This window comes from Oncorhynchus tshawytscha, linkage group LG14, assembly GCF_018296145.1.
Source record: "Oncorhynchus tshawytscha isolate Ot180627B linkage group LG14, Otsh_v2.0, whole genome shotgun sequence".
NCBI lineage: Eukaryota > Metazoa > Chordata > Actinopteri > Salmoniformes > Salmonidae > Oncorhynchus > Oncorhynchus tshawytscha.
The window spans coordinates 31,426,110-31,438,839 of NC_056442.1; the positions used below are offsets into that span (position 1 = coordinate 31,426,110).

Genomic DNA, 12,730 nt, shown 5'->3' on the forward strand with positions numbered 1-12,730 from the left:
TGTGTGGAAAAATGGGCAATCGGTCGTCAGATGTGGAGCTGGGATGTGGAGCTGCTGGCACCCTGAACACACACACACATGCACAGACACACACCCAGAGTCAAGCCGTCTGGCATCACATGGCACGCCAAGTACACTTCTACAGCCGCCAAGCAGGACTAAGACAGGCCAGGGAGGCCCCACACACACAGACACACACACACACACACACACAGACACACACACACACACACACACAGAGAGACACACACACACACACAGAGACACACACACACACACACACATGCAGACAGGGCAGAGAGTGGCTGGCTTTGAAGAAGTGTTGCATGCTGAGAGCCTGGAGGCTGCTTATGGAGCATTTCCTACCCAGAGGGCCGAGCGGTATACATCCTACCCAGAGGGTGGTGTAGTCTACAGGCAGGTAGTGGCAGTTTGCTTGGTGAGGTGTGGGTGTGTGAGGGGGAGTTGGGTGATGGGGTAGTAGGGGGATGAGATTTGTTAGAGACTGAGCCTGCGTCCCAAATGGCACCCTATCATCTACATAGCGTACTACTTTTGACCAGGTGCCTATAGGGTAGTAGACTATGTAGGTTGGGATGCAGTCAGAGAGAGGCACTAGACAGCAGGAGACAGTCTGCTCAACAACACGTAAAGGAAAATATGATAGAATAACATAGAAGTGCTTGGCATCATAAATATTCTTAACCATAACCAATACCTGTATCTGTATTCATCCTTACTGGCAACAGATGTATAATTGAAAGACAGACCTCTTATACAACCACTGCCTCTGTCTCAGCTTCAATCCCCAGTGCTTGAGTTGGACTGAAACAGGTGTCGGTACTGTTTATATTTAGGTGCAGGAGCTCCACAATACTTTTGAGCTAATATTCTATAAGAGGAACAGGAGCTCAAGCAGTTGAAAATGTGAGGTGCCGGTATTCAGCCTCTGTGAGCTCCTGCTCAAGTAAAACACCGGGCCTCTAGTTACTCACTCCCACATTTCCCAGCCTCCATCTATCCCCTCTCTCCCTCTAGTTCCTCACTCCCACTCTTCCCTGCCTCCATCTATCCCCTCTCTCCCTCTAGTTACTCACTCCCACATTTCCCAGCCTCCATCTATCCCCTCTCTCCCTCTAGTTCCTCACTCCCACATTTCCCTGCCTCCATCTATCCCCTCTCTCCCTCTAGTTCCTCACTCCCACCTCTTCCCTGCCTACATCTATCCCCTCTCTCCCTCTAGTTCCTCACTCCCACTCTTCCCTGCCTCCATCTATCCCCTCTCTCCCTCTAGTTCCTCACTCCCACATTTCCCTGCCTCCATCTATCCCCCTCTCTCCCACTAGTTCCTCACTCCCACTCTTCCCTGCTTACATCTATCCCCCTCTCTCCCTCTAGTTCGCTCTCTCCCTCTCTCCCACACTTCCCTGCCTCCCTCTCCCCCTCACCCCTCCCTCTCCCTGGGGCAGTCACTGGTCCAAGAGCCCATCTGCACAGCCCTCTGTTAGCCCAGCGGAGAGCTTCCAAACCCTGGCCATCTCAGCCCCATCCCCAACCCCTCTCCCCTAAACCCAACCCCAACTCATCCAAACTATGGCCGTCTCAGCCCCATCACAGTCACACAGATGATCGTGAAACAGGAATAAAATGAAACTCTAACTGTAATACTGGTCTCTAGAAACAGTTCCCTCTTTCCCCCAGCACTCCTGTATGTTACAGGGTCTGATTGCAGCGGCAGCAGCAGCTTGGAAGTCTGGAAGAAACAGCGACTGATAAAAAGCAGCCGGGAAAAAAACCGAATGGTCTTTTTCTCATAACTGACACAACAACAACCTAAGAAAACGCTATCTCTTAATGAGGCGTAATTCCGGTTTTGACCCCGCAGCGGGATCTGGCCTGGAGGCCCTGTAGCGAATTTAGCGGGCCTGTGGTTTGTCAATGGTTAGCTTCTTTTTTGTCTACCATACCCATTTTTGCTTAAGGTGTCTTTTGTTGAGGTGTGACATGTGTCTTTTTGTTAGATAAAGCCCCACCATATCCTCCTACAGCTGAATTAGGTAAATAAAGTGGAAGCCTCTTTTGTCTTCAGCTGTCAGAGGGGCTTTGCACTGTCCCAGTTACCTTGGAAACCTTGGAGAGGTGAAGGAGAGGACAGCCAGAAGAGAAGAGATCCTCCAGCTCTTCAGACACCAGGTAAACGCCTCACTTAGGTCTGTGTCCCAAATGGCACCCTATTACCTATGTAGGGCACTATATGTAGTGCACTATAAATAGGGAATGGGGTGCTATTTGGAACACATCCTTAGCCTTTCTCCAACCTAAACCCCCTCTCTTCATTCTCCACTCTAAACTCTCTTATCCTCTACAATCCAATCTAAACAGCTTGAACATTAAAATAACACTTAATGCCTGACAATACAGCAGCAAAATCCAACATATCCCTTTTCCATCTGTGTAGTACAATGCATTCGGAAAGTATTCAGACCCCTTGACACATTTTGTTAGGTTATAGCCTTTTTCTAAAATGGATATGTTTTACATCTACACACATTAACACCCAAGTTTTTAGAATTTTTTGCAAATGTTTTTAAAAATATGTATATCACATTTACATAAGTATTCAGACTCTTTACTCAATACTTTTTTGAAGCACCTTTGGCAGTGAATACAGTCTTGCGTCATATTGGGTATGACGCAACAAGCTTGGCACATCTGTATTTGGGGAGTTTCTCTCATTCTTCTCTACAGATCCTCTCAAGCTCTGTCAGGTTGGATGGGGAATGTTGCTGCACAGCTATTCTCAGGTCTCTCCAGAGATGCTCGATCGGGTTCAAGTCTGGGCTCTGGCTGGGCCACTCAAAGACATTCAAAGACTTCTTGGCTGTCTCCTTAGGGTCGTTGTCCTGTTGGGAGGTGAACCTTCGCCCCAGTCTGAGGTCCTGAGTGCTCCGGAGCCGGTTTTCTTCAAGGATCTCTCTGTACTTTGTGCCGTTCATCTTTCCCTCGATCCTGACTAGTCTCCCAGTCCCTGCCGCTGATAAACATCCCCACAGCATGATGCTGCCACCACCATGCTTCACCATAGGGATGGTGCCAGGTTTCCCCTTGGCATTCAGCCTAAAGAGTTCAATCTTGGTATCCTCAGACCAGAGAATCTTGTTTCTCATGGTCTGCGAGTCCTTTAGGTGCCTTCTGGCAAACGCCTTTTATTGAGGAATGGCTTCCTACTGGCCACTCTACTATAAAGGCCTGATTGGTGGAGTGCTGCAGAGATGGTTGTCCTTCTGGAAGGTTATCCCATCTCCCCAGAGGAACTCTGGAGCTCTGTCAGAGTGACCATCGGGTCTTGGTCACCTCCCTGACCAAGGCCCTTCTCCCCCGATTGCTTAGTTTGGCCGGGCGGCCAGCTCTAGGAATAGTCTTCGTGGTTCCAAACTGTGTTCTTGGGGACCTTCAATTCTGCAGAAATGTTTTGGTACCCTTCCCCAGATCTGTGCCTCGACACAATCCTGTCTCGGAGCTCTACAGAAAATTCCTTCAACCTCATGGCTTGGTTTTTGCTCTGACATGTACTGTCAAATGTGAGACCTTATATATACAGGTGTGTGCATTTCCAAATCATGTCCAATCAATTGAATTTACCACAGGTAGAATCCAATCAAGTTGTAGAAATATCTCAAGGATGATCAATGGAAACAGGACGCACCTGAGCTCAATTTCGAGTCTCATAGCAAAGGGTCTGAATAGTTATGTAAATAAGGTATTTCTGTTTTTATTTTTAATACATCTACAAAAAAAAAAAAAACCTGCTTTCACTTTGTCATTATGGGGTATTGTGTGTAGATTGGTGAGGGACATTTTTTTAAATACATTTTTAGGATAAGGCTGTAACTTAACTAAATGTGGAAAAAGGGAAGTGGTCTGAATACTTTCCGAATGCACTGTATTTCTCCTCTAGGTAACGGTCTCTCCATATCCCTTCAAAATGATTTCAGAACTTCAGACCCCTATCAACCCCCAATGGTAGTTCTCTTTCAAATGTAGTCTTCATTTGGCATTTGGTATTTCCCAGTTCGTATACCAAAAACCTAGCAGTTTGCATACATACAAGTTATAGATATCTGACTTCACATGAACAAAATGCAGCAGATAAGGCTTTCAAGACTTGTAGTAGTAGCAACTCAAATTGTTGAAACTCTCTAATGCGAGATTCACCTGTCGACAGGTTGACTAGAAGAACTGAATAGACAATGTCCTACCTCTAGGATGCAGGTCCCAGCGGCCGTGTTCTCCTTGATCGATACGTTGTAGAAGTTGGTACCGAACACAGGTTCGTTGTCGTTAATATCCTGCAGCACCACATGGACCAGAGCTGTGGAGGACAGGGAAGGCCTCCCTCTGTCTGTAGCCACCACTGTCACATTCGGCCTGGGCTGCGACTCGTAATCCAGCTGGGAGAGTGTGGTGATGATCCCTGTTACTGGGTCTATGGTGAACCACTGGGCCTGGTTCTCATCCTGGCCGGCCTTGCCATCCTGGAGGAGGCTGTATGTGATGTCTCCATTGGGCCCCTGGTCTTTGTCTCTAGCCGTGACCTGCAACACGAAGCTCCCTGGGAACACCACCTCAGGTATGACCTGTCTGTACTGCTGCTGATCAAACAGAGGAGGGTTGTCATTGACGTCAGTGACTTGTATCGTAAAGGAGGACTCAGCCCTGAGAGGAGGGGTGCCTGCGTCTGTAGCCATCACCCTGAGTTCGTATGTGTCCCTCTCCTCTCGGTCTAGGATCTGGTCCACACACATCAGGTAGATGATGTTGTCCTTGGTGGTCAGGGCAAACTTCCCGTCCCCTCCTTCCAAGGAGACGTTGACATTGGCGTATTCTCCGTAGTCTGGGTCGGTGACGGAGATGCGGGCGACATACTGGCCAGGCTGGGCACCCTCGGAGATCTGTGGGGAGCCGTCTTCGCTGAGGAAGATGATGGTCATGGTGGGCTGGTTGTCATTGTAGTCACGTACGTGGATTGTGACGAAGGCATTGGTAACCTCGGGCTGCGTGGCGTTATCCCTCGCCTGGACCACAAGCTCGTGGACCCTCCGCATCTCAAAGTCCAGAGGCTTGTTGAGCGTGATGACACCCGTACGAGAGTCGATGACGAAGTAGCTCTCCGGGTCGCTCTGCCTGCGGTTGATCTCGTACAGAACCAGACCGTTGTCTCCCTGGTCGACGTCAGAGGCAAAGACTTGGAGGATGTTGCTACCCGGCTGCAGATTCTCTGAGATAATGGCGTGGTAGCGACTCTGGTTGAAGACTGGAGCATTGTCGTTGATATCCTGAACCGTCACATCTAGCACCATCTGACCAGTCCTCTTAGGGGAGCCTCCATCGAACGCCTCCAAGGATAGCGTATAAGACGGTCTGGTCTCGCTGTCCAGAAGAGTGTTGACCACCAGGTCCAGATAGAGAACCTGGTTGGATCCTCTCCGGGTCTCCAGGAGGAAAGCCTGGCCGGGGTTCCCATCATTGATGAGGTATCCCTGCGTAGTCAGTTGGCCTTTGTCCCCGTCCACTGCCGGCTCTAGGGGGAACCTGGTTCCCACCGCTGTCATCTCCGGGATTTTGAACGCCGCTCTCCTCCGGGGGAATGTAGGAGCATGGTCATTGATGTCATTCACTGTGATGGTCACTTCAACGGTCACACCCGTCATAGTCACTGCAATGAAGTTGTATCGGTCCCTCAGCTCATGGTCCAACACCTTGGCTGTCTTGATGATGCCTGTGCTCTCGTCTATGTCCAGGTCACTCCCCACCCCGGTGCCCTCGTGGTCTGAAATGAAGTAAAGATTTGCGGTGACACCAGGCGGTAACCCAGCGCTGATGTCCCCTACGATGGTCCCGGCTGGCTGTTCCTCGTCCAGCTGGAGCTCCAGGTTCCCCAGGACGGTGGAGGAGTGGACGGTGATCAGCTCCAGGACGATGTAGACCAGCAGCAGGACCCCTCGGCTCCACCGGCCCTCATTCTGCAGCGACCTCGACACCGACCGCCCCAAACCCTTGGCCTCGGTCTTCATTCTGAAGGCTTCTTCCTAAACCTGAGAGGGACACAGAGAGGTGGGATAAATGTTTGTGTAGTGTACTGATCGTAAATTCCTGACAATGTGTGCGTCCCATTTGGCACCATATTCCCGACACAGTCCACTTCTTTTGGCCAGAGTCAAGGTGCCAGAGTCAAGGTGCCCTTTGGGAGTTAGCCCAAGAAAACCTCTCGGCTGTTTGTCTTGTTTGTCAGATCATGTAATCAGGAAACATTCCTGGCTCCTCTTATGACCTGATACAGCAACAAAAGCGGAGTGCTTTTTATTGGCATAACAAAGAGAGGGGACAGGCTTTTTCAGTCCATTTGGTGAGCTGTGTAAAAATGAAGGAAAATGCTTTAAGGTCAGTGTTTCCATGTGCTTTACAGGCAGGGGTCCCAACCAGTGCATATAATAGATCCCTTGCATCACGTCATTTCCATCCCCTCCCTCCAGTCACCTAATAAGTTCCTTTGGCATAACAGAGAACCCTCTCTTTACTAGATAACAGTCCAGACCACAGACAAGACCACCTGGGGTGAAATCTTTCAAATACTTTGAGTGTTTGCTCTAGCCTGCCTTGAATGGCAGGTGGGCATGGTTAGCAGTTCTGGTACAATTCTATTTTCAGTAAGACAGGCAAGCTCATTCAAGTGAAGATAAAGTATTTGAAATGATTTTAAATAGTATTTGAACCCAGATCTCCCGCAGGCGTACGTCAGAACCACAAATGGTCTCAACATTCAGTTCTAATCAGAGAGGTCCAAATGCAGCAGGCTCTCTGGTCTGTAACCGTACCCTCTAGAGCTACTGTGTGTGTGTGTGTGCGTGCGTGCGTGCTTGTGTGTGTGTATGAGTGTGTTTGTGTGTGCGTGCGTGCGTGTGTATGTGTGTGTGTGTGTGTGTGTGTGTGTGTGTGTGTGTGTGTGTGTGTGTGTGTGTGTGTGTGTGTGTGTGTGTGTGTGTGTGTGCGTGCGTGCGTGCGTGCGTGCGTGCGTGCGTGTGTGTGTGTGTGTGTGTGTGTGTGTGTGTGTGTGTGCGGGCCTGCGTGTGTATATGTATTTAGACAGTTTTCTAAAGCACATGCACATCTAGGACCAGGGTATGTGTTTGCATTTATGAAACCAGGTCAAGAGGAAGGGAGATTTACGAGACTGCTGACGAGTACTCACAGACAGACTGAGTGTGAGCTCTTATAGAGGGACCGTGTTTGGACCGCTCTTTACAGTATTGAGGTCTCCCTGAGACCATATTTCTATTGGGATGTTAACTTGAGGAATGTCCTTCCTGGTCAATGTGTGGAGAGTAAACCAGAGCCCAGAAAAGTAAAGCTGTGTTATAGCATCTGAGAGAAAAACACTCTACTTTATCCACTTGTTTTGAGAGGCGTAAAACTCCTGCCATTTCCCTGTGATATATGCCCTTAAAATGGTTCGTAAAACTCCTGCCATTTCCCTGTGATATATGCCCTTAAAATGGTTCGTAAAACTCCTGCCATTTCCCTGTGATATATGCCCTTAAAATGGTTCGTAAAACTCCTGCCATTTCCCTGTGATATATGCCCTTAAAATGGTTCGTAAAACTCCTGCCATTTCCCTGTGATATATGCCCTTAAAATGGTTCGTAAAACTCCTGCCATTTCCCTGTGATATATGCCCTTAAAATGGTTCGTAAAACTCCTGCCATTTCCCTGTGATATATGCCCTTAAAATGGTTCATGAAACTCCTGCCATTTCCCTGTGATATATGCCCTTAAAATGGTTCATGAAACTCCTGCCATTTCCCTGTGATATATGCCCTTAAAATGGTTCATGAAACTTCTGAAATGTTGGTCAGCTGCCTTTCGTAAATTACACCTTTGGCAAATCAGGTAATTATGTCAGAAGTGAAAGTGTCTTCTTGGCTCCTGTAACCTATATTTCATTACTCACAAGTGATTCTGAGTCCATAAATTTGGTGGATATTGAGAGCACATTTCTGCTTTTGCCTTAGTCTCTGTGATGGGTCTAACCTTTTACAAGACTCCATGGTGGCTCTGTATGGAATAAAAACAAATAACACTCTAAAGAAATATTGTTACATAAAGTGCATGGAAGGTAAAAAGGGGCCAAATCTCTGTTTCTGAGCTGAGCATTTCTTGACATAAAAGGTGGAAAAGTGGAAGTTAGAAATTGTGGAAAATCGTCAGATGCATTCTAATGTATACATAACAGAGCTCTGTCTAAGGGCCAGAAATACCTTTTGATAGTACAGTGAACTGTTCAGGGGGACATCCTTAACAATATGTCCTGACTCTCTCTGTAGTTCTCCGATTATTTAAGACATAACAGCCAAGAGAGCACTACATTTGAACAACCACAAAGTGTAACAGTGAGAATGAGGATGATATGGATTGCCACACAAAACGATGATTTCTAAAACACTGAAGAAGAGATACTATGAAATGGAGCAATTACACACTCGGTGTCCCAAATGGCACCCTATTCCCTACCTAGTGCACTATTTTCGACCAGAGCCCTATGGGCCCATATACAGAATAGGGTGCTAATTGGGATGACAAAACTGTTTCGCATTATAGATAACCCAGTTTTGGCAGGGTATCTCCCAACTGTTGATGACTTGTAATTTGTTGTAAGACCCTATGAAGCATTGTGGGATGCCTGAATGAGCTGACTGTCACCGTCTGCTGAATAGTCCAAAACCACTAAATGTGTCTCTGGCAAACAAGTAATTATTGTCTGTCTCTCATAACAAGAGGAGACCCGTTTTTTTATTTCCAGTTGTCAGTGGTTCTGTTGAACTCAATCCTATTCATAACTCATTTATTTTGTCCTGTGAAAAAAAATCTACTTTAATATTCTCCTAGAAAACTCTGACCATGAAAACAGAAGTTTTATTGCATGTTGAGGAATTCTGTTTTTTACGAGAGGCCTACCAGACTCCCCCTAGTGGCAGTACTGCACCATTCAGGGAAATATCCTCGCTTCAGACTGTACAGGACTACATGTGTGTGTCTGTGAGTGACTAGGAGTATGTGAGCATGTATTTTAGAATGTGGATTTGTGTATGTGTGTGCATGTGCATGTGTGTATGCGTGTCTTTGCACACATGCACGTGTGAGTAGCCTATGTGTGTGTCGCCGGCCACAGGGTGGTGTGTGTGTGTGTGTGTGTGTGTGTGTGTGTGTGTGTGTGTGTGTGTGTGTGTGTGTGTGTGTGTGTGTGTGTGCAGCATAGTGAGCGAGGGTACAGAGCAGAGCGGAAGAGAGGAGAACAGGAGGAGCGGAGAGCAAAGGAGGAGAGCAGTAGGGCTCCTTGCAGTCTGCCCTCTCCTCCTCTCATCTCCTCTCACCTCTCTCCTCTCCTCCTCTCTCCTCCTCTCATCTCCTCTCATCTCCTCTCTCCTCTCTTTTCTCTCCTCTCTCCTCTCTTTTCTCTCCTCTCTCCTCTCCCCTCTCTCCTCTCTCTTCTCCTCTCATCTCCTCTCATCTCCTCTCTCCTCTCTCCTCTCCTGGCTTGGCTCTAATCATGGGTGATGGAAGCCTGCCTCCACCAGATGGGATTCCAAGGCTAATTTCAGTCAGTCATGATTGTGAGCCGTCATTCAATAACACAGTACAAACTATGGACGACCATGGAATTGGAGTGAAATAAAAACAGAACTCATTCTAGTTCTGTGGTGAAAACCGACAGTCAGGGCATTCTTAAGTGACAACTTTTATGTGTAGACAGCAGAGTTATGTTGTAGCCTGCTGTTAATTTCACTCTTTCTGTGGTTAAAATATTGAATTTGACATGCTGAACCCTTTTCTTTACATGTCTTTATCTATGCATGGCTTGTAAATTAATCTAGTTGAGTGCCTTCTAAGACAGTGAAGCAGTTTACAACAAGGATCCGTTCACTGTATCTGGTGCCTATGATCCATCCCAAATGGCACCCTATTCCCTACATAGTGCACTATGTTTGACCAGAGACCTAATCTCAATGGTTTCTACTGTAGTTGGCCAGGATTTTAAAAGCTTTCACTACTAATTATCCACTAATGGCAGAGTCTGTGGTAGCTCCATATATTAGGTACAATTTAAGTCCACAGAGGTTTCCATTGCGCTGCCAACATGGAAGTACTTTCGAGCAATAATGATTTACTTTATAGCCATGCTGAGGCAGGACTTCTAGGTGTTTTTTCAAAGGAACAAAGGATGACTTTTCAAGGAGGCAGGAATCTTTGTTCGAATGCCACAGCAGAAATAATGCAGGCACTGGTCTTGGTCTGGTCGTGTGTGTGTGTGTGTGTGTGTGTGTGTTGCAGCTGGAGGACCACTCTGCTGCAGCCTAATAGATCTAGCAGGCCCAGCCACCAGCCTGGGTCCTACAGCTCTACTATAGCTCTGTATGATGCCAGATTAAGCCCAACATAAAGTCACAAACGACACACTAACTCAGCATAGTACTATGGCTTTATAGCTCAAACAAAGTTCCTTATTCTTGTACTAAATGCTCTATTACATATAACACATGGTTTCCCCCACTGGCTGACTGGCTGACTGGCTGACTGGCAGGGATTGGGGGGTTTGGGTTCTACTAGCTGCTGGACAAACAGAGAGCTACCTAGCTGATCAAAGATGTTTCTCCCTCCCTGTAGTCTGGAGAGCAGAGGGAGAAAGCATAAGGGGAACGACGTAGCTGTGCTGCCGCCAGGGGCTTTGGAACATGCCAAAGGGGAATCCTGAATACAGGCCAGTTAAGTGCCAGCTGGGAGCCTTAGGGAAGAGAACAAATACAGGCCTGAGCCTTGGGAAACGAGAAGTCTGTCTGGCAACACAGGACTTCAGAGTACAGTAATAAAGTTGTTGATGGTCTAATACAGAGGTTGGCAAGCAAAGCGCACAGAGACAGAATTAAAAGTGTCCCCCTTTCATCTTTATCACTAAGGTTCTGTCCCAAGTAGCACCCTATTCCCTATATAGTGCACAGGCCCTGGTCAGTAGTAGCGCACTATGTAGGAAACAAGGTACCGTTTGTTTCCATTTGGGACACAGCCTAAGACAAATACATTATAAAGTACGTCAATTCAAACACACCAATTTAACAAAACATTGACTCAATACTCATATCATGTCTAATAGCATTAGTGTGTGTGCGAACTTTGCCCTAAAACCCGACTAATGCTGATACTTTACTGTGTTTAAGTTTGTTTAAAGATCTACATGGTCAGGCTTATTTGAACCCAGGTCCCTTTAAATCCCCTACACTGAGCCAAGTGTGTCAACAGGTCCTGGCTGCATATCAGCACCATATTCCCTATACGGTGCCCTACCTTAGACCATACCAGTGGCAACCCATCATTCAGGGCAGGTGGGGCAGAGTCCCAACTGTTTTGAGACCAGCATGTTTAGCTAAAAACAAGTAAGGCAGCTCCAAAATGAAGGTGTTTCAGCCTATCTCAGTGCTTTCTGTGGTGGTAGAGCAGCGGAGCGTAGATGTTGGTAATGTTCTCTAGCTGCTCCGTGATTGGCTCAGTGTTCTGTCACTCATGGGACACTACGTCACCGCAGTAGAGCACAGGGTAGAGCTCGAAAATTCAAGCCCCCTGGGTGCTGCCATAGAGTTACATTAGATGTGCCCATCCAAGAAGGCTCAAGGTCATTGGTCACAGATAAAATTACGTCAAATCACATTATAACTTCCTGTAGCTTGATTGGACTGATCATGTCAGAAGGCACAGTGATGAAGGTACAGTGATGAAGGAACAGTGATGAAGGTACAGTGATGAAGGTACAGTGATGAAGACACAGTGATGAAGACACAGTGATGAAGGTACAGTGATGAAGGCACAGTGATGAAGACAGTGATGAAGGCACAGTGATGAAGACAGTGATGAAGGCACAGTGATGAAGACAGTGATGAAGGTACAGTGATGAAGGCACAGTGATGAAGACAGTGATGAAGGCACAGTGATGAAGACAGTGATGAAGGTACAGTGATGAAGGACAGTGATGAAGGCACAGTGATGAAGGCGCAGTGATGAAGACGTAGTGATGAAGGCACAGTGATGAAGACACAGTGATGAAGGTACAGTGATGAAGACACAGTGATGAAGCCACAGTGATGAAGGCACAGTGATGAAAACACAGTGATGAAGACACAGGGATGAAGGCACAGTGATGAAGGTACAGTGATGAAAACACAGTGATGAAGACACAGGGATGAAGGCACAGTGATGAAGGTAAAGTGATGAAGACACAGTGATGAAGACACAGTGATGAAGGCACAGTGATGAAGGGACAGTGATGAAGACAGTGATGAAGACACAGTGATGAAGACACAGGGATGAAGGCACAGTGATGAAGGCACAGTGATGAAGGCACAGTGATGAAGGCACAGTGATGAAGACACAGGGATGAAGACACAGTGATGAAGGCACAGTGATGAAGACACAGTGATGAAGACACAGGGATGAAGGCACAGTGATGAAGGCAAAGTGATGAAGACACAGTGATGAAGGCACAGTGATGAAGGCACAGTGATGAAGACACAGTGATGAAGACACAGGGATGAAAGCACAGTGATGAGGGTAAAGTGATGAAGACACAGTGATGAAGGCACAGTGATGAAGACAGTGATGAAGGCACAGTGACGCCGAAACACTGGTG

At 47.2% G+C, this 12,730-nt stretch overlaps 1 protein-coding gene across 4 annotated transcripts in view; it reads right to left on the reverse strand.

Moving 5' to 3' along the window:
• The window catches only part of LOC112267417 (protocadherin-16-like), a 210,692-nt gene that overhangs the window by 178,234 nt on the left and 19,728 nt on the right, over positions 1-12,730 (reverse strand). For all 4 annotated transcript variants that reach the window (XM_042297354.1, XM_042297353.1, XM_042297352.1 and 1 more), the window contains exon 2: positions 4,260-6,095. In XM_042297354.1, the coding sequence (XP_042153288.1) occupies positions 4,260-6,074 (1,815 nt within the window). In that variant the 5' untranslated portion in view covers positions 6,075-6,095. The remainder of the gene's footprint in view (positions 1-4,259; positions 6,096-12,730) is intronic.